The 22,500-nt window shown below is 46.2% G+C and overlaps 1 protein-coding gene across 1 annotated transcript in view; it reads left to right on the top strand.

The window, feature by feature from the left end:
• The window catches only part of mctp1a (multiple C2 domains, transmembrane 1a), a gene marked incomplete at its 5' end in the record, with an annotated part of 175,249 nt that overhangs the window by 127,570 nt on the left and 25,179 nt on the right, over positions 1-22,500 (top strand). The window contains 2 exons of the mRNA XM_080003866.1: positions 4,092-4,208; positions 19,148-19,198. Coding sequence (XP_079859992.1) covers positions 4,092-4,208; positions 19,148-19,198 — 168 coding nt within the window. The remainder of the gene's footprint in view (positions 1-4,091; positions 4,209-19,147; positions 19,199-22,500) is intronic.

The raw sequence follows: 22,500 nt of genomic DNA, 5'->3' as shown, positions 1-22,500 counted from the left end.
TTTTTTTTTTGGGGGGTGGTGAAGTCAGGGGAGGGCTGGTTTCGCCTTTCCCCGCAGCAAAGGGACTGCTTTGAAAGGTATACCTTCAAAAAAAATACTTCTGCTCGCTCCCTGATTCGCAAGATGAACGATAGGACGTGGAGCTGAATGCCCGAGTCGGAGGGTGCCATCACCTGAGATCCGCGCCCGATCGGGAACGAGCGGGTGGTCTGCGTTTCCAACGTGGAAGGATCCGGGTTATTTCCGTAGCCTCCATGTCCAGGTGTAGATTTACAGCGTTGCACTAGACATTTTTTATTTATAATTTTTTTTTTTTACATTTTGGACTTCTCGTAGTATCCAGCTTTTTTATTAGGAGAAAATTCTTTTTTTTTTTTTTGGATGTGTTGTGGATGTTTTGCTGCAGCAGGGGGCAGTCTAGCACCACGGAAGGAACCAGGAGGGTCCGGTCAGCAGCAGGACACACACTCTCTCTCTCTTTACCCCTCTCCCACTCTCTCTCTCTCTCTCTCTCTCGTTCCCTCAGACTTAACACAGGACGCCTAGTTGCTATCTGGCAACACTTAGTGCCAGCATGGAAATTGATGTAACAGAGATAAAGGGGGGCACTCTGAAATCTAAACTTCAGTTTCACTCCTCTGAGACAGATCGAGAGTGTGTGTGTGTGTGTGTGTGGGGGGGGGGGGGGGGGGAGCACAAAGTTTGCCTGGTGTGTGGTTAATGTAAGCCCGAGCACCGAATATTACCCTCCCACAGTGCCCCGAGCTCCGAGCCGTCACCGCGGGCTCGTTTTTTTAAGAAGAAGTGAAGCAAAAGACAACTTGTGACTCGCCTCGCTGTTAATGGTTTAATAAATCATTCAGCCTTTGCTGAATTTTATTTGTGAATTTTTGTGGTATTTTCGTATTCATTCTGATTTTATATTAATTGTTTTATGTATGTCTGTTCTGTTTTTTGGGGGGGATTTTCCTATTCCATGTTGTTAAATAAAACATCAAAGGTAAATTCTCTAAAGAATCTCCAACTTTGTGGACGATAACAATTATTTCAGCAATACTACGAAGGATTATCTAATATTATTATTCTCCCTTATTATGTCTTGATTTCAGGTGAATTTTAATTTGTGCTCAGTACCATCTCAGATTTATTTAATTTGTTGTATAAATTTTTTCGACTAAGAGTGGATCCATTTTAGCCATGTTATTTTAAAGCGTTTTAATAACATTTCCTTTAAATTAAAAAAACATGTTTAAAAAAACACATTGTTTTTCTTTTGAAAGCCCGGGTCAGCCGATATATTTAGATAATTTATTTATCACTTATTATAATAAAAAAAAAACAATTGATTGGCATTTATTACGCAAACTTAATCCAAATACAGAACAAATGAAACACACCGAAAAAATGTATCGTGCTCTGTTCCCTTTCTCCAGATAATTGTAGATTCCACATTATCAACTCTGAGATGAATAGGAGTGGAACAGATCAGAGCCGTGCGTGTATTTGCAGCGTTATTCTTCTTATTTCTTTTTTTAATGCCCTCCGGAGTAAATTAGAGTGAGTTTTGCTTCATTTGAATAACAAAAACACACTCAGTTTGGAATATATGTGAATTGTGAACATTTCTACTCCAGCACAGAGATGCATATCAACCAGCGTGTGTGTGTGTGTGTGTGTGTGTGTGTGTGTGTGTGTGTGTGTGTGTGTGTGTTAGCTGTGATAGGACACTTTAGAATTTAGAGTGTATATCCCACCACCTGAAATATTCCTCCTTACTGTATTTTCTATCTTCCACCATCCGTCCTCTCCTCCGTTCCATCCGTTGTGATGTGTTTTCTCCTCTCTCTCTCTCTCTCTCTCTCTCTCTCTCCCTTCTCTCCGGGTCACCACCGTCCACAGCAGTCTTCCTCCCTCTCCTCTCCGCCCCAGGTGGAGCCTCACTACCCGGGGGCGGCCGGGTGGGCCGGGCGGGGGGTCCTTGGTCCTTCAGGGGTCCCGGCTAGAGAAGTCCAGGCACAGTGGGGGGGGGGGGGTGGCTGACGGAGGGGTTTGGGCGGGGGGGGTCAGTGTCCAGTTCCGCTGTCTGCCAGTCAAAACGTAGCCCACAGCTAGAATAACCAGACACACACACACACACACATACACAAACTCACAGGGGCCAGGGTGAAGGATAACGGGCTAAAATGCCCCGTGGGGGAATAGATTTTTTTCCAAAATGTATTTAATCTTGTGACAACAAATCTAGCGTTAGTGGCAAATAGAGTGAAAGTCTAAGATATTATTCTCAATATCGCTCATCTTGATGGGATGTCGTTATAAGAAGGTAGTTTGATGCCTGCGTATTTATTTAATACAGCTTTTTTTAAATTGGTGCCGGAAAGAGTTGGTGTCAGTGTGTGCGTGTGTGAGTGTGTGTGTGTGTGTGTGTGTGTGTGTTTGTGTGTGTGTGTGTGTGTGTGTGTGTGTGTGTGTGTGTGTGTGTGTGTGTGTGTGTGTGTGTGTGTGTGTGAGTGTGGAACAGACGCAGTAGGTGAGTAGGAGGGAGAGAAAGAAAGAAAGAATTTTCCCTCTCCGACCGCTCATTTGATCATTTATATTGTATGTTTTTATATGTATTTATGTATTTGTTTTTTATCTAGGTGTTATGTTAATTCACTAGACATTTCATGTGTCCATTAGGTCATTTTACACACCACGGCTCCCTCAAAGGGGCAGTGAAGCCCCAAATCCTTTTTTTTTTTATTTTTATTTTTTTTTTATATTGTGGGGGGAAAAAAAAAAACCTGACGTTCACACTAAACTTCAACTCTAAACACAAATCAAACAACGCAGGCGCTCCATTGTTGTTCTTTCCTTTCTTCTTCCTTTTTGCCGTACTATGCACATTCTACACACAGACATACGGAGACGGACGATTATCAAAAGCGTGAGAACACAGTTGATGTGTATTTTTTTGTCGTCGGGATGAGTGATGCTGATGCGATGAGAGTCAAACACACCGTTTCACACGTTTCAACAAAGGGAATTCATTTTAATTTTGCCTGTTTCCAAATCTTTAATCAAACAAAAGAAAACGTCACTCCTGGAACGTTGGGTAATAAACAGCGAAGCCTGTCAACCTGCGCAATTTAAGTGTTTTTGTGACTCTGATTGGAAATAATGATTTATCCCGAATATGAATAATAATAACGGATGAATTATTTTCGCTCACGACTCAAGGCATTCTCACCATTTGTTCCAGTTTGACAGTTTTGGTTCCGTAGATTCCCGCTCGTCAAACGGAACAATATGGAACTCAAAACGCTGCTCGGACATTTTGACTCTTTGACTCTGCCCCCGAAAATGTCAGGAAGAGATCTATTTTCCAAATCTTTCGTTTTGTGGGATAAAGAGCCCCCCCGGCAGCTCCAGAATAGAACACAAGGCGTTCCTAAAAAAAAGGTTAATTTCTCAAACGGCGGTAATGAGAGGGGTGGTTGGGTGTAAAGTTTTTGGCAGGTGGGAGTCGTGGAGGTTAGCCACGGGGCACAGGGGCTTTTCGGGGGCTTTTGGTAGGGGTCGGCCTCTGGGTAGACGACGGGACCGGGGGAACGTGCGGGTGGAGTGACAGGGTTCGCGACTCGGGGTGTGGAGGTTTGAGGGGGTCAGATGAGGAGGTTTTTTTTGTATTTTTTTGGGAGGTTTAAATGGCGGATGACCCCTGAGCAGGCAGGGGGATGATTGGCGTGGCGGGAAGACGCTCGCACTTCTCTTCACCTCTCCGTCGTCCTCCTCCTCCACCCTCACCTCGAGGGTCAGGATGTCCGACTCGGGACTAAACGGGGACCAGGCGGCCATACCTTTGTTAGGCTTTACTTTTGTTATGATCTTTTTTTTCGCGCACTTTGTTCCCGGCGAATGTGACTTTGTGACTCGGCATCAGAATACATTTGACTGCGTGTCATTGTTGCTCACATTTCGGTCCCGTCGGAGGGGTCAAGGTGGGGCCTGGAATGTAACACCCGCTTGGCCCCAGTGGGGTTTGTTTGTAACTTCTCCTTTTCCTTCTGTCTTCTCTCTTCTTTTTCCTCCCCTCCTGCTCTCTCTTCCAGCTCTTTGTCGTAGTGGTGTGGAACTTTGAGCTCTACATGGTTCCCCTGGCGCTGCTGCTGCCGCTGGTCTGGAACTACGTCCTCATCATGTCGGGGAGGGACACCAGGCAAGACGTGGTGAGTCCCCCCCCCCCCCCCCCCCTGCTCGCCACGCACATATCCCTCTGCCCACAGCTCCCCTTCCTCCAGGGCACTTTTTGTATGCGGATATTAGATGTACTTTTGAATATATATATATTTTTTAACCTACATATTTAATTAAATATTTGATTAGATTTCACGTTTCAATTCTTTTTGCCTTTTTGGAATTTGCACCGTAAAATATAGAAAAAACGCGAAGGTTGTGAGTGTGAGAAATATGAAATATGCACAGCACCAGAATGCCACAAATAAGACAAATTAATATGCATTTCCTCAACATGTCTCATAATATTTCACGGTATTAGCTAATTATTAGTAATATTTGTTGATGAAACCGCAACTTAACAGCATAATAATAAAAATACTATTATCATAATTCAATTCATGATGAATTTCCGAAGCCAACTTTTTAAAATGTATTTTTAATGGCGAAGAGGGGAAAAAATTAATAAATAAGAAAATAAATGAAACTCCCCCTGCACTTTCAAGAAGTGCATTCTCCATGCGGCCCCACATTCCTCCCCTCGCAGGGTTTGACGCAGAGAAGAGGGGGAAATAATGGCTGTCACCTTGAGCTATGTTACGCCACTTACCTGCTAGTATATTTATTTAATTCATTTATTTTTATCTCTTATTCCAATTAAACGATGTCAAAGCAATGTCATGGAGAAACAGACATGTTTTAATCATGCCCGGGCACATTTCGAGCAAAGGGGGGAGAGAGAGGGAGAGAGAGAGCGAGCAAGAGACAGAAAGAGAGAGAGAGAGAAAAGAGGGATAGCCAAACTGGACTGAGGAGCAGGCATGAACAATGATGTGATTAATTTTAATAAGTCCCTATTGCGAACTTAGTTCAAAATAACCAGCTAGCAGACTGCAGATAAAATTGTACCTCTGAAAAAAAACAACGGCGATTCCACCCGTTCCCGTGGAGTTGGTGATTTGGGCATGCATCTCTGTTAAAAAAAAACTTTTTATGCACAAGCATTTTAGTTATCTTCGAGTTGGGGAAGAAGCAGAGAATACAAAAAATGACAAAAAAAAATGCCTAGAACCCACAACAACTAAAATCATATAATAAAAATATTAAGAATAATAAATGTCTGAAAATGCATTTAATGCAATAAAAAGTTTGTATTTGCTCTGTTTCAATGGCTGCATTACCTTTATCTGCTTTCAATATACATCATTTTACTTTAATGAAGCCACGTTTAACTACATTTAAATATTGATAAATATATTAAATAAATCAAATAATCAAACAAAAACTGCATCACGTGGACACCCTTTAAAAGTTAATGTTTAGTATTCCTAAGTACGGTTTATCAGTGCCTAAGTATTACGTCTGTGTTCACGATAAGAAGTAATTTACTGTTTTTGACACAAGCGTTACAAATTCCCCACCCTCGCGCTGTTCATTGTTATTCCGGTCGAGATTTTAAGTTGAAGGTTTTAAGTTGCAATTATGTTCGCTGACAAATTTTAACTCAACTTGATGCTGATGCTGAATAACTCTTGTTTTTCTCCCGGCGGCCTGTAGATGGTGACATTGCTTGACAAAACCTCAAAACCTGAAACCCCCCCCCCCCCATAGAAAATACACACACATGCGCACACACACACACACACACACGCATGCACACACACACACACACACACACACACACATACATGCACACACACACAGACACACACACACACACATAAACACACTGCTGGATTGTGTTTCTACCTGGGGTTCTTATTTGTCCTCGCATAATGATGTTCTTTTTTTTTTTTTTTATTGCACTTCCTAATTAAAATGTGGCGACGGAGGTTAGGTACTCGTGTAAAATGCCACTCGCTTCACGTATAAATAAAGTACATGCACTCCCCCGCACACTCCTTTCCACGCAGAATTGCCCTTCTGTCCTGTCCTCCTCGAGAGGGACAATAGTGTCTCGAGCATTATAAGACGGGCTGATACTTGTACGCCGAGTGCCTTTTTTCGGAGGACAATACCATTCTTCCTCGGCTTTGGGAAAAAGTTGAGGTGCTTGGAGAAATGTGGACTATTTTCAAGTGTTAACTTCACATGCTCGATGGTGTGGTTTTGGTAAAATAGTACTTTGCGGAGAGGAGGGATGACTCGAGTCAACAAATATGTCCCCCATTTGATTGAAAACAAACCCCAAAAATGGTTAACCCTCCAAATCCTAACCATAGCGCAGTGTTTTCCGTCCGTCTGAATCCCTTTTTCCCCCTCTTATGAGTCTTTATGAAGCCAAAGATGTGGCCAACTCGTTCTCCCGGACTTGCCGGGGGTAAAAGAATGAACGGAATAGAAAAGAAAAAGAGGAGGAAAGAAAAGAAAGAGCGGGGGGGGGGCACTTCTAATTACTTCAAACAACACACACCAAATGAAAGCATCGTGCCGAGGCGAGCCAGGGTCAGCATCCGGCGAGCTGCTGCGGTTTTCCCCGACATCTCTGCACAGCTACATCCGAAGAGGGTGGGGGGTGGAAGAGAGGGAGAGACCAATGCGGTAGAGAGATCAGAATCGGAATCTGAATCCGTTTATTCGGCCAAGTACGTTTTTTCGTATACAAGGAGTTTGTTGTGGTGACAACTGCTGCTTTGCTGTGCAGACTATTGCCATAAAACATAGCTTAACAATCGAAAAAAAAAAAAAAAATAGCCAATAAAAAAAACGGAAATAAACAAATATACCAGGAAAATAGCCGAATAAAAAAAAACAGAAATAGCAAAATATACAAATATACCAAAAATTCTAACTAACTCAAAATGACAAACATACAAAATCTACAAAATCAACAATGCACAAGTTCAGTTAAAAGGCATTATCTGGGATTACATGACATGTGTTTGCCGTGGGTATAAAATACCCAGATCTAGAGATGGAGAGGGAAGACGAAAGAAAACAAAGAAAAAAGAAAGAAAAAAGATCTGTGTTCCTCGCAAAAAAGATCCTGCTAATGACCCGCGGGGGGCCTCGCTTGGTGCGTGCCGGGGTTCAATGCGAGGGCCCTTCTCCGTGTTTTTCCGCCAAAACAATGCCGGATTACGACAAAATAAACAAGCGTGTTGTTTCACGGCGACTCGGGGTCACGGGCTTCACACCGCTTCCGCAAACGCACCCCGGATCAGCGCTCCTTACCCTTGGACCCAACCTTGACCGGCCTCCGAACGGCATTTAAAATGGAGAGCCCCATCCGACCCCCGACCTCCGACCCCCCATCCTCCTTGCTGTTGTCTTCCTCTGCCGTGCTAAGCTACTGTAAGCTGACTTGCGTGCGGCGTGTTAATGGGCTCTAGTGGAGAAACAAACAACAAACAACATTCCCTTTGTCTCTCCCTCTCCCTCGCTCTCTTTCTTTCTCTTTGTCTTTTCATAAACAACAGTAGCGGCTATTGTACTTATTGTAGACGAGGTAGAGTGTGATGTTTTTGTGTGTGTGTGTGTGTGTGTGTGTGTGTGTGTGTGTGTGGGTGTGGGTGTGCGTGTGTGTGTGTGTGTGAACCTTCCAGGGGGAAGTTGTTTAGCACTGGAAGAGCTTTTTAATAACACGTCTCTCTCTCCGTCTGAAATCTTTAAAATCTAATGTGATGGATGAGATGCAGAGAAAGTTGCCAGGTGTGTGGCTTCAGTCTGCCAGGGGACAGGCAGCTGTGTGTGTGTGTGTGTGTGTGTGTGTGTGTGTGTGTGTGTGTGTGTGTGTGTGTGTGTGTGTGTGTGTGTGTGTGTGTGTGTGTGTGTGTGTGTGTGTGTGTGTGTGTGTATTGGAGTGTTTTGGAACGATACAGCACCATTGAGGCTGCCTGTGTATATACTGTATCTGTAGGTGTTTGTTTGTGTGTATGTGCACATGTAAAATACTGTGTATTTGCACGTGTCTGTGTGTGTTTAAGTGTGTATTTTTGTGTGTTGCAAATAAGAATGTTTTGGTTTCTACACTGAAGTATTTGTGTGTCTGTGTATGTCTTATGTATGTGCGTTTGAATGTGTCTGCCTGTGTGTGTTTTTTAGTGTAAATGCGTATGTGTGCGTATGTGTTTATGTGTCTGCAACAGTGTGTTTTGGAAAGATACGGCATCATATGGTGTCTGTGTGTGTGTGTGTGTGTGTGTGTGTGTGTCTGTATGTGTGTGTGTGTGTGTGTGCATAATGTGCACTTAAAACACACTCTCTAAAACACGTCCCCACTCTACGTCCCTGATTGAAAATCTCCTCTGATGTTCCTACGTCCCCACAATTCCCCTCACCAGATGTTAGGAAGGTGTTAATGTGCCGGCATAGAACACACACGCACGCACGTACGTATGCACGCACGCACACACGCGCACACACACACACACACACACACACACACACACACACACACACACACACACACACACACACACACACACACATATATATGTGCATACCACAGGACGCTGATGTCTCTTTTCGTCGCTTGATGACTGGATGACGGGCAATTAGGCCTCATCACACCGGAGGACCATCCTCTTTTTACTCCTCCTAACCCCCGACCGTCACATTAGGAGGAGGCGGAGGAGGGGGAGGAGGAGGCGGAGGAGGAGGAGGAAGACGCTCTAATGGCTCCGGATCCTCAACATCCTCCGGACCCTTCAGACGGATAGAGCCCCCGACCCCTGCTCGTCCTCCAGCGCGGTCAGCCGGAGCTATCGTCGACACCATCGCCAAAAGCCTTATCACCCCGTCCCTTATCACGAAATATTTACCACATTCATCCTCGGCCCGTCGCCTTGTTGTGGCTTTTATTGCCTCGTCGCTCCATTGTTGACACGCCCTTGAAGCTCACGGTGGCATTTGGGTGTGACTATCGATATATAGTGCGGTCTGGGTTCAAAACCACGTCTGGATGGAAATAATACTTCATAAGTACTTTGTTGCTGGACTTAAGTACTTTTTTTCCAAGTATCTGTGCTTACTTTAGTAGATAGTTTCAGAGAGCATTGATCTTTAACTCCACTGCATTTCCAAGCAAATATCTGTATCCCCGGAGATAGTATTTTAGGTCGATCAGTGCACTGGATATGATATTAATATTAATATTTATTTATAATATTTTATATTAATATTTAAGCACATTAAAGACCGAGTACTTATTTGCTTTTACTTCAGTAGAAATGTTGATGTGGTACTTTGGCAATGTGGTGCCTTCCTCTGGTGGAAGGGAAAGTATATTTGCACGTTTACAGAAAGGTAAGAGCTCTGAGTACTTCTTCCACCGCTGATCAGGTCGATAACGATCCCATCTTAAGTTAACGACTCCGTCGCCAATCTTTTTTTAACAAATCCTATTTTCGTCTTTTCCTCTTTGTTTGCACGGCGGAGCGCCGAAAGCTTTCAGCGTCGCTCTGCCTCGACACCTAACCCTCATTAAGACCCGAGAGAAGGAGGATCGACATTTAAGCAAATGGCGGAAAAAAAACAGAACAACTCAGCCTATTAAACCTCCAACTCCTTGCGGAAAAAGTCACACCTCACACCGTATTTACCCAGGAAAAAAAAAGGGGGGGGGGGGGGGGTAAAGAGAAGGGGAGACGGGAGACGGAGATAGACGGAGCGACAGAGGTGGAGATGGAGAGATGGAGCGGCAGAGGCGGAGGCGCCAGACACCGGCAAGTTGGTGACAGGTGACAGAATCAAAAAGGTCATGTCACTTTTAACTGGTAGTGCCTGTGCCCCACTGATTTCCCCCGTGCCGTCCTGCCGTCGCTTCTCCTCCTCCCCCTCCTCCTCCTCCTCCTCCTCCTCGCCTCGGCAGCCAGAAGAAGGAAGGATGGAAAGGACGGGAGCACCGGGAGCTTCTGGGATTGCCGCTGCTCCATCCTCCCAGCCTCCCATTTCTCTTCATGTCTCTCTCTCGCTCTCTCTGTTTCGCTTTTTCTCTGTTTCCCTCCCTCCATCACCGCAACTTTCCAACCTTTGTGATTCCGTCGCCGACAATAGCAGCAGCGGTGTGCTCCTCAGCTGTGGTTGTTTTGTGCGCGCGCCCTCTGCAGCTATTTGTGAATGTTTCACTAGGAACCATGCGTTTGGGGAGATGCCGGTGGAGAAGAGGCTGATAAACAGTGTCGGAAGTCTCAGACCGTTCATGAGTTAAAGTACAAAGTTCTCTAGTAAAAGTGAAAGTAACACATTGACACAAGTTGATATGTACTTGCTCTTAATTGTACTTACAGTATTAAAAATAAAAGTACATGTCATATCAAGTGCACTGTTATAACAGAGCCTATAATAGGACATGAATTACGACTAGCTTTTTTTTTATGCAGATGAGGGCTTTTGCAGATCCCGATTACAGTTTACGGAGAGATAAAAGTGCAGGTCAGCGGTTCCCAAGCTGTGGTCCTAGGGTATGGCAGGTGGTCCCTGGTCCTGGTGGCTCTCCCGGATAAGGGTGCCTATCATATCGGCAAAACACCTACAGTGACCTGGGTTCCCATCCTGGCTGCGGTCATTTGCCGCCTGTCTCTACCCTAATTTCCTGTCTCCTCCCCGCTGCTCTAGTCCAAAAAAAAAAATGCCCAAAAACGAATGTTAGAATAAAAGCTAGTAGTCACAGTCACTGTATGCCAACCCTGACTCTGTGTGCTGTCCAGACAGATACACACATAAAATGGAATCATCCGGTGAACCATAACACACGCACACAGTAAAGTGGCGTGGTGTAGCCCCGGCCGAAAAACAATGTTCCCCTGCTGCGTCATGTGATGCGCTTTCATCCAAAAATAACACGGACAGTTGGTAATATATGAAAAAAAAAATCATGTTCACTGTGACCACGAATCAGAGCAACCTTAATAAAACCTCAGTGATATTTGTGTATTTAATGAGAAACAGCTGTGTTGGTCGTAAGACAAAAAAAAACCTGATTCAAAGTGACATTAACGTTTTCCAAAACACGAGGCTTTCTAGCTCCTTGGTGCGGGGAGGATGATGTCCAATATACTGTAGAGAACAGGGAACGTGGCGGACCTGTCCCGGTACTCACCAACGTCGTTCACGATGAAGTAGTCATGTCCTTGACGTATTGGTTATAAAGCTCATGACAATAGCAGCAGTTTGTTTGGTGGTGGTCCAGAGCAGATATTGCACAGGTGGTGTTCCTGGGTGGGCTCCACCCTCCATCCCTCCAACCACTGGGAAACCCTGACACACAAAAGCAGGCGTTGCCTAGTTGTGCAGGTACTATTCAACATTGTTCACAACGATAATAATGACGTCCTTAACCTCTTCTTTATTATGAGGGTGGAGGCAACTAGTAAATGTCAATGTACACTGCAAGGCGTCTCAGTGTGATAACCACTATTTCTGATAAAATTAACAACCGGTAATGTTATGCTATAACGCAAGATTATTACACTCATAGTATACATGAGTCGTCACATGGTCAAAGCAATGCGTTTTTTAGAATGTGAGTTAATTGTAATATTTGCACGTTTCAAAGTCATGTTTCAGAGCCAAAATGTCCCACCAAAAGACAAAACGAGTTTAAAGAGTTGGAGAAGTTCGAATGATCTAAATGTTAAGATCACTTTGAATCAGGGTTTTTGTAACTCTATTTGTCATTAAATATGCAAATATTACCGATTAACTAGTGCAAGCCAAAGTGACCACGTATCTCTTCAAATACGCAAATTGTAATAGTTTTTTGTTGAATCCTAACATCACCTGATGTTATTTGTGTATTTAACGGAGAGATCACACATCTCCATCCAGCGGTTCCCAAACTGTGGTCTTGGGACCACTGGACCGCTGGGTATCGCAGGTCGTCCGTGGGGAAAAAAACAAAAAATCGAATTGAAAATAATAAAAGAAATAGTATTATTCTAATATAATCAGCATGTGAAACAAAATTGTTGTGTAAAATAGCTTTATGGCTTGTGATTCTTTCGAATTACACTGATCATTACCGGTAAAAAGTAACCTTGCGTGTCACGCATGTCACCATAAGATGAGGTAAATAGAGGTGCTTGGTGCACGACGGCCTGCGTCGGGGCAGTCTTACGAAAAAGTGGCAGATGATCAAAACGAGAACGAGTCTGAGGCGTCTACAAAGCCAGGCTGTGCACGGAGCAATCAAGAAAGTACAGTGAAAGAAATACTTAGAACCGAGATCTCTATCGTTTTTTTGTGCTAGGAAGTTCTCTTCTCTCCAGTGAGAGCCTCAAACCCGCTCATCTCCAGTATCACCTTGAGGTGAAACACGGAGAATCCACCTCAGAGCCGGTCAAGCTTTTTCATGAGATATGTGATGACAACGTTTTCCGTTTCCATCTGGGCCTTAGTTGCAGCAGGTCATTTTGCGTATTGGGGGCCGCCGGCGCTGCCCTTTTTTCATTGGTTTATTCTAACGAGGTGGTCCACGAAAGCTCTTGATAACATCGATATGATGTTATCAAGAACATAAATATGAATCTTTGGGATGGAGTCTCCAAAAGTGAATGGACCTAAGTGAGATATGTGATAAATGTGCTCTCTTGTACTTTGCTACTTTCCACCGTTGCTGATAGAGCGTGTGAAGTGCCAAATGTCTGGCAATAGCTCCCTAAATGTCTTAACCAATTAGGCGAAGGAAAGCTGGAAGTAAAGGGCGTGAGTCTCCTAAAAGTAACCCCCCCCCCCTTAACATCCAGTGCTCTCATCATCTTGATTGACGTGTCGACTTGGCCTGGCTTCCATGAATACAGAGTGCAGCCCTCTCTGCCCCGCACCCCTGAAACCCAGCTCCAGAAAGCACCCCTCAGCCTCACCCCGAGCCCCCCCCCCCCCCGCTGGGCGAGCTCTTGGCCAGGGCTGTGCAGATGGAAGGGCCCCACTGTGAGGGCCACGGCTCTGACAGCTTGTGAGGGGCCCGTCTGGGTCAGCCCCGGCTCAGCCAGCAGCCCTTATCAGACACGCAAGGAAAGAGAAAAAAAAGAAACTGTGATCTATGCAGTTTACCCAAACCCCCCCCCCCCCCCACGCGCGCACACACACACACACACACACGCACACACGCACACGCACACGCACACGCACACACACACACATGGATGGTGCATACCAAGTAGGTTCTGAGAGATCCCCCAGCCAGCTAGCCAGCCAGTCGGCCAAGCCTCAGCAGCTGGAGAGGTTAGACCCCCCACCCGCCCCCACCCCCACATATCAAAGATGAAGAGGAGCGGGAGGAAGGAGGAAGGGTATGAGGGTGGGGGTTGGGGGTGGGCAGAAAAAAGGAGGAGAGAGTATATCTTCATGTTCGCCGGGATGTCTGCCTTGGCGTCAATTCCCCCCGCGGCTGTCATTGGGAAGGTTAAGAGAGAGAGAGAGAGGGAGAGAGCGAGAGAGAGAGAGAGAGAGAGAGAGAGAGAGAGAGAGAGAGAGAGAGGCTGAAACAAGGCTGAAAATGATGTGGTGCTCGCTCAAGGGGTGGAATTGTGCTGGATCTCCTTTTGTTTAATGTGTGTGCGTGTGTGTGTGTGTGTGTGTGTGTGTATTTTTTCTATTCTGTTCTGCCAGTGTAGATATCCTCTCACAGTAGAGTTTCTCTCCCCTCATCCGTCGGGTCAGGATAATCCTCCCAGTCTTCATACTGTGTTTCCCTCTCCTCCGTCCTGGGTCACGTTCTTTAGGCTCTTCGCCCGTTTGTAGCCCGGACCTTCTCACGTAAACCACTTTAACTCCAGGATTTGGTCGCTTTAATTGACAGAGTCAAGGATACATTTGATCCAGGGGAGCGAGGGAGAGAAAGAGAGGGAGCAGATAGAACGGGTCTAATGCGAGGTTCGGCTACCTTCATGTGGCTCCACTGCGAGGCGCAAACTTTCCCAGGGAGAGGAGGCGGGTGAGGATGGAGCTACAAATGTTAACTTTGATTTGAGCCCAGCATGGATTTTAAGATCTGTTTACATTAATAATGACATCCTGGGCAGAAATCCGCAGAAAACCCCTACGTCCCCCTACGACACTTTCCATAGAGGAAGGGAAATGACTAGTGTAAACTGAAAGACAGAATAGTCAGCCAGTAATAAAGGTTTTCTTTTTTTTTTTTTTTTTTCATGCGCTGCAGATATTCTAGTGGAAAAAGTTGAAGTTGAAGTTGATCTAATTACATTGGATCAACTACATAATATTTCTTCAGTTTGTGAAACCAATTTTCTTCATGTTTTCTCAACTTAAAATTGACACCTTCATTTGTCCGTTTTTTGGTTGACGAAGACTAAAAGATATAAAAATAAATGAAGTTGATCCAATGGCCATTTTTCCCCCGTGTACAGCAGTACGTTCGTCACCCATCACAGCAAAGTAATGGAGCTCATCTAAACTGTCGGTCACTATTATACATGATCCCCTAGACTTGCTGATCCACTCGGTGTCTGTGGTTTAACAGTAGAACAGTTGGGGATCAATCCACCCTTAAGCTATGGAGATGATCTGTCATGGGGATGGAGCCCATCCCAGCTTAGTACAAGCATAAGGCTGATTGGGATGCCAGTGGAATCAAGGGTCACACACCTTTCACGCCAATGGGAAATTTAAACTCTGGAGGCGGGGTGGGGTGGTGAGCGTACAATTGATGATGAGCGCTGATGAAAACTGGACGACGACCACACGAACAGTAACAATGGTTCTACATTGTCTATATTTTGAACCGGATTCGAGGAGGACGGAGCGATTTCCCTGAGCCAAGCGGAAAAATTCCAGGTCCAGAAAATCCCATTTCCATGTATTTGCTCCAGCCCTGCACCGACCTGGCCGATTCTACTCACTTTTTGGGCCTCTGGGCCCGATGACTCAAAATCTTTCTGCACCCGGATTTTCCACCTCGGCGATTTGCTCGGATACGTGGAGGGCGAAGCTGTGAAAGGAGGAGCGCCACCGAGACGCCGCTGAATGGTTCCGCGGAGGGGCGGTCCAGGATCCATGCCAAGACGGGGCCCCGAAAAAAACCCCGGCGGTTCGGATCCGCACCGTTCAGCCGCCGAGGCTAAAGCTTCACAGTGTGACAGCTGTGCTGACTCTCAATGTCACGGCAATCTCCATTTTTTTTTTTGTTTTTTTTTTGTTTTTTTTTGTTCTTTTAATATTACCATCATCGTTGTGTATTTACAGGGGACACCATCGGGGAGAAAGAGGGGGCCCGCGTCATTCACATATCATTTTGAAAAGGGCTCCAGAGATGTTGACACCGTCGGGCAAGACGCTTCTGTAATGATAGTGATTCAAACAACATGATAATAGAGGAGGGATAAGCAGACAAATGATATCGCAGGTCATGTAGACGGAAAGAAGGGGGGAAAGGGGGAGGGTGAAAAGATGGGGAAAAGAAGAAGCGGCGATTTGAATTCATCAGCCGCGCCGAGGTAATTTATACCGCTCCTCCTCGCGCCGCGCGTTTAGCCGCAGCAATCTTCAGGGCAGACGACACCGCTCGGCGTCTTTTTTTTTTTTTTTATTAATTTTACACTGTGTCTCCACGCGGGGAACATGACTTCTCCCTGTAACCAGGGGCGTCGGAGGGGAGAGAGAGAGAGAGATGTGCGGAGGAAGACAAACGACTCTATCACTCTCTCTCTCTCTCTCTAGGTCATGCTACTTCAGCGAGCTCGTGTTCGTGTTCATTTCCCTTTTGTTTCATAAAGTTTGGGGGGGGGGGGCGCGTGCCAGGCGTGCCCTCGCAAAGCCTCGGCGCCGCGCGGCGGAATCCATTATGCTTTTCTCGTCTGGCACGGGGTGAATGGATTTCTGGAAGGAGCCGTGATGACTTTATAAACAGTTCTACTTTGTTGCGCGAGATGCCGGAAGCATTGTTTTTTTTTGTTTGTTGTTTTTTTTGTCGTTGTTGTTGTTGTTTTTTTCCAACAGTATCGTCACAGCATCTTTTCGCATTGTCTGAGCGTTAGGGAAGCCTCCCTGGTGGGTGATATAACCCCAGCGTTACCGGAAAAATAAAGCTTGTTTGTCTAGACTTGGTAATGGAGTCTCTCCGCGCGAACTGGGAATATGTAGCCGCTCCACGGCTGTGTATTGGGGGCGGCTATAGGCCGACGCACCCCCCCAGCGACTCGGCGAGCTGTATAGACGCACAAGCACACGCACACAAACACACACACGCACACACACACACACACACACACAGACATCAATGGCAGTGGTGTATACCGAGCACTATTGACTCTCCCCACTCAACTTTGCTGTTCTGAAACCCTTTTTGTTTCAGCGGGAAGCTGCATTTACATAAGAAGCTTATGTCAAACAGTGCCACAGACACCCCCCAACCTACCCCCTCCAACCCCCCAACCTCCTCTCATTTCCAATGGAAAACAAAAGGACAAAAGCTATTGTCTTGTTAAGTAATGATTTCTGGATTTATGAAAAAAAAAATAACCCCAAAAAAAAAAAAACCCTCTGTGCTGGAGGTGGGTTGGGGATGGGGATGGGGATGATGAGGGGGCGAGGGGAGAATATTGGGGTTTGGAGGGTTGGAGGGGGTAGAATAATGGAAAGGAGGAGAAGAACAGTCGGGTTGACAGCCGTGCGGCTTATGATGCAGGTGTTTGTTTATGTAAATGCGAAGCAACAATGTGACCTTGCAGCTCTGATTGGGTGATTGACAGAACGGGGGCTGTCGTGTTTTCTTAATTCATTTTGCTCCCGTGACGTTTTACGGGAAGAATCGACAAAACAAAGGCTCAAGAAACAGGCCCAGCGACGCACAAACACACATGCGGTTGCCACCGGGGCGTCCGGGGTTCCCCCAGGGGGTCCTTCCAGAGGTCCCAAGAGGTCCCAAGCAAAATGATTAATAGTTAAACTTCTCCATTATTTCATTTATTGGCCGTTAGCACCACCAGAGAATTTAGGATAATGACTGTTTTGATCCCAGTTTCACTGTTATCTCCATAACTATAGCACAGACAGGTGTGGAGGTTTGGGCTAAATCACATCTAACAATAAAAAACCTTCTCAAATTGGGCTCCCAGAGGCAAAATCCTATCAAATGGGGTCCATATTCCGCCCAGAAAGACACTGCATGCTTGCTGGGAGAGGGGAGAACAGGGAAGCGAGCGGCAGCCATGATTGACGAACAATCTCTCCACACAGAGAGAAAATGCTTTTCAGTAACTTCCAAAACTATCGCCGGTGCACAAGGTGGGAAAATCCTGGACGCGAATCCAGATAAACGCATGATTGTTCTTTTGGCTTTGAAGCGGAGGAGCCACCGGTTGCAGCGTGTGACCCCCGCTTGCTTACTCCTGATGCTGCGGGATTATATTAGGGAAGTTCTGTGCTTATTCCGCGTGTGTTTTTATCAGTTTTAATGGCTGTTCTCCATACCGCAGTGACTTTCCACCCTTTTGAAAGGGTAGAAGGCCACCGTGGAACGATGTGTAGCACTGGAGGGAGAAAAGGGCCTTTTTTTTCCACTCACTTTTTTTCCCACACCAGACTTTTTACACCGCTTTATCAAGTTAGCGTGAGCGGAGGAGTCGAGGTGTGCTTTTTATTGTTAAGGTCAACTCCGCTGTTATCCATTATTGTTCACCTTGCTTTTTGTGTGTGTGTGTGTGTATGTGCGTGTGTGTGTCTGTTTGTGAGAGAGAAAGAGAGGGGGGGGGGTGGCGAGAGGTGCGATTCAAGGGCAACAGCTCACACAAGTACCGCTTCTCACCCCTCAATGGCCATGTTTACCTTAAAAAAATAAATCTCTCCTTTATTTATGGTTCTTTATGGTGGTTCTTGTTTCTTTTCAGCGTGTGTGTGTGTGTGTGTGTGTGTGTGTGTGTATGCGTGCATGTCATGGGAGTGCTACGGTGCTGTTCGTCTCCCTGCACCTTGGGGCTTCGGGCTCCAGTCACAGCCGTCCTGCACCACTGAAGCACATAGTTGCTGTTCTCTGTCACCGGGCTCTTTCTGCTCCAGGGCGCCCCCCTCTCTTTCTCTTTCCCCCCCCCCCTCCCTCTCTCTGTGTCTGACTGCTGTGCAACATCCTCTGAAAGATGTCGTGGAAAGAGATAGATGGACCGTGGATGGAGAGCGTGACGGTAGAAACCAAGAGTGGAGTGGGAGGTTTTGCAAGAGCTGTAGGAGATTTTTCGAGCGGATGGATGGTGATGTGGATGGGTGGATGGGTAGACGGGTGGGTGGGTGGACAGATGGATGGGTGGGTGGGTGGGTGGATGGATGGATGGATGGATGGATGTGTGGATGGATGGATGGATGGATGGGTGGGTAGGTGGGTGGATGTATTGATGGGTGGGTGGGTGGATGGATGATGGATGGATGGATGGGTGGATAGCTGGATTGGTGGGTGGGTGGATGGATGGATGGATGGATGGACGGGTGGGTGGATGGGTGGATGGCTGGATAGATGATGGGTGGATGGGTGGACCATAAGCTTTGGGAAGTCTGGGAAAATTCCAACCACAATTGTCTCTAAAACTGAATTCAAAGTTGAAAACACGGTGCCTTTCACGCAGCAGTTCTCAACCTTGCTTAGCCCATGACTCTAGCATTGTCTTCCTTATTTTCCTTGCCTTGTTATTATTTTGGAGCCAGGACTCATTTATTGCATTCAAATAAGTAACAGTTACTGTAATTTCTGGAGTACTGTACTTTCGAAATATATGATATATGTGAATGTAAATATCTCAGAGGCTGCTTTTACTGTGTTATCATGGAGCACGGAGGGAGGATTGAATGGACCAAATAAATCACATTGACATGATCATATGTTTCTAAAATATTTCCCAAAACAATATTTCAAAATGTATCAATCAAATATCAATATATCAGTCTTAGAAATGTACCTCGGCCCGCCTGTGCGTGTCTCAGGCCCTGACCCTGCCTGCCCTGATTTGAAGTTCTTCTCTTATCTATCTTCTGTTGCTTCTCTCAGCAAGCTGTGGAGGACCTGCTGGTGGATGAAGATGACGACGAAGATGACAAGGTAATTATCTCTATGCACACACACACACACGCACGCACACACACACACACACACGAGCGTGCACACACGCGCGCACACAGACACAGACACAGACACAGACACACACACACACGCGCACAAAAACACAAATGCACGGGCGCACACACACACACACACACACAAACACGCATGCGCACACATGCTCGCACACACACATATACACACACACACACATACACACACACACAAACACGCATGCGCACACATGTTCGCACACACACACACACACACACACATACACACCCACACACACACACACACACACACACACACACACACACACACACACACACATATTTTTTGCCTCTGGAGGGTTTGACACTGTTTCACAGACCAGAAACGCAAACAGACAAATGAAATGACTCCCTCGGTCTGTTTTTTTTCCTTTTGCAGCCCAGGGCTGCGGGGCTCAGACTGTATCCAGAGCACACGGCGTGACCTTTTAACCTTAATGGAAAAGTTATCTCTCTCTCTCTCTCTCTCTCTCTCTCTCTCTCTCTCTCTCTCTCTCTCTCTCTCTCTCTCGTTCTGTCGACATGCACTTCGGCAGACTCCTCACCTTTCACTCGCAATTCGCTCTGCTTTTGTTCTCCACGGCCATTTCGCACCAACCATTTGTCCCCTTTTCCTTTTCAAATTACGCCACGGAGGATTCGGTACCGGCCGTGATTCCCGAGCCGGCCGCTGCCCGTATAAAGTGCTTAGTTAGCCATTTAGCGGCGTTCACTGCTCCTTTATGTCCCAGTAAAACAGCATCTGGGTTGTCCAGACATGATCAGGTAACAACAGGTGGCTGCTTTACTGCCGCAGCTCGTTTTCACCGTCGGAAAAGCTCCCGGAACAAACGCTACTGACAAAGGGCGACGTTGCGCGCCGCCCTTTGTCAGGGCTGCACTTCGGGAATGCTGATGGGAACGCTTAAATCGGGAATTAATCCCTTCATGCAATAGCTGTTCAATAGGCGCCGCATGGTTAACAAAAAAAAACCAAGAATAGCAAGAGATTGCAGTCGAAGTGGAGTTACGCCGTTTGGGGTTAGAAATCCCGGCGTGTGGAAATTTGAAGCGTCGGAAACGTGTCGAGAGCTGCGACCGAAACCGTTTTCAATCCGAGCTTAGGTTGATATGCGATGCCGGCGATCTGAGGATCGGAGGTGTTGATTCGCGTGGTCTCCACTGGATGTACTTTTTTTGGATCCATTTTTTGGCGGTTTGCAATGGTAATTGTGAAGGCCTTTGACCGGGCAATTCGATAGTTAGAAAGTACTTGCTCGCTTTCTTAAGATATGCAAAATGAACCTCTGCTAAGCCCCGCACCCCCCTGCATTTTTTGAGGGGTCTTGTGTTCAAGGCTGCAATGACTGAGTAAAAAGAATAACAGTTCTGGTCCAGCTGGCCATTGTTAGCGTGCCAACTAGCCCCGCAGCAGCCTGTAAGTCACTCAGTCGAGAGTCAGTGAATCAGGCAGTGGGTTTGCTACCTAGCGAGCAAGTCAATCAGCTGGTGTTTGCATGCAGACGTGCGTTCAGCGCAACCCCGGCTTCATTGAAGCGGGAGCCAAGTTTTACGGCTGCAGAGTTTCAAGGCTGCGACGTACAGAGAGTGTGGGGGGCGGCGGGCGGCGGCGGGACGGTGGGGTTGACTGAAGATTTGCACCGAGTAACCTTGAACCTTTTTATTTTATTATTATTATTTTTCTTTAACCCATTTTCCTTACTCGGGTCCTCTCTTCCTGCATTTCCAACCTCCTCCCGGGGAGGCGGGGGGGGGGGGGGGGGGGGAGTGGGAGAAAAAAAAACTGGTGTTTGAAAAGCTGCAGATTATATGAAATACATTTTGTACTTTCATATTGAAATGAGGTGCGCCGGCAGCTTGTGCGGCCTCTGTCAGATTCAGTGGCAAACTGATTATTCCACATAAGAGGGCCTTGCTCTGTGCACCCAGCGCGGGGCTGGGGAGCCGGATAGCACCGCCGCCACAAAGCCTACAATTTACCAACTCTGGCTTCATACATTTTGATCTATTGCCCCCCTCAACTGTTAGCATTTCATTTGAGCTGTAGCGAGGTTGAAAGGGGGGCATTTTTCTTCTTTTTTTTTTTTGAGCCTATATCTCTCTTCCCTCTTATCCCCCACACCCCCACCCCCACCCCACCCCTCCCCTCGCTCCAACATCTTCCGGCGAACTGGCTCCTCTTTCTTGCACTGTAACACATTTCCGCCCCCCACTTTTTTCTCTCCATCAGAGCTGGTTAAGTGGACAACAAATAGAGTTTTTGGCCTAACAAATTTGTCTCTTGCGCAGAGTGAGAGGCACTGGGGAGAGCTGACGCTCTCATTACCTTATAGCCCGGCTTGGAATTCTTTAGCATGAAGGTCAGGTCAGCGAAGGCCTCTTTTATGGCATAGGGAGCGAGAAAAGGAGAGGAGGAAAAAAAAAAAGATTAATAAATTTGCCAAGGCCTCATTTTAATTGAACTTGAAGCATATGTTGCAAGTATGCGCAATCCGTCCCAGATGTTAGTTCTGGCCATGTGCACGGCTCGTCCCAGCGCAGCACCAGGCAGCTATTAGCTGGATAACCTTTGCTCCAGAGGCTAAATGGGGTATTACATGGCCAAAAAGCACAGCACCTGTTTTTCATTGCGTGGAGGACCCCTTGCAGCTTTTGGACCTGGATCGCCACATGTGTTTTAACTCAACAGATTGTTGGACAGACGTGAAAAGCGTCTTTCTTGTGTGCGAGCGCTGATATTAGTCACTTAATCTCAATGAAAGTCCAGCGTCCTGACTAATTGATGGCGAGGCCTGAGTCGAGCGGGCAGGTACATGGAGGAGCAAAGAATGTTAGACATTAACTTCTTTTTCTTTCTTTTTTTTTTACCTTGCCTGTGTGTGTGTGTGTGTGTGTGTGTGTGTGTGTGTGTGTGTGTGTGTGTGTGTGTGTGTGTGTGTGTGTGTGTGTGTGTGTGTGTGTGTGTGCGCATTTGTGACCTTCAACAATGGAATGTTGCCCCACACTGGTTATTTCCATTTCCACATAAAACACACACACAATGGTGCTATAATGGTACTTTTGAACACTTTTGTTCCTCAAATGTATAAAAATTGGCAGTGGTTGAACATTTTATCACCTACAAGGAATCCAATATAGAGAGAGGTGAAAATAGTTTTTTGGGTTGTTTTTTTTTTGCAGGAATTGTGCAATAAAAAGGGAAGGGGTTCTTTGTGGAACATTCAAAAGTAATTAGGATGTTTGGCATTT

This window comes from Zeus faber, assembly GCF_960531495.2.
Source record: "Zeus faber genome assembly, chromosome: 7".
NCBI classification, from domain to species: domain Eukaryota; kingdom Metazoa; phylum Chordata; class Actinopteri; order Zeiformes; family Zeidae; genus Zeus; species Zeus faber.
Note: the sequence above shows the minus strand (reverse complement) of the source record. Positions and strands in the feature narration are given on the sequence as shown.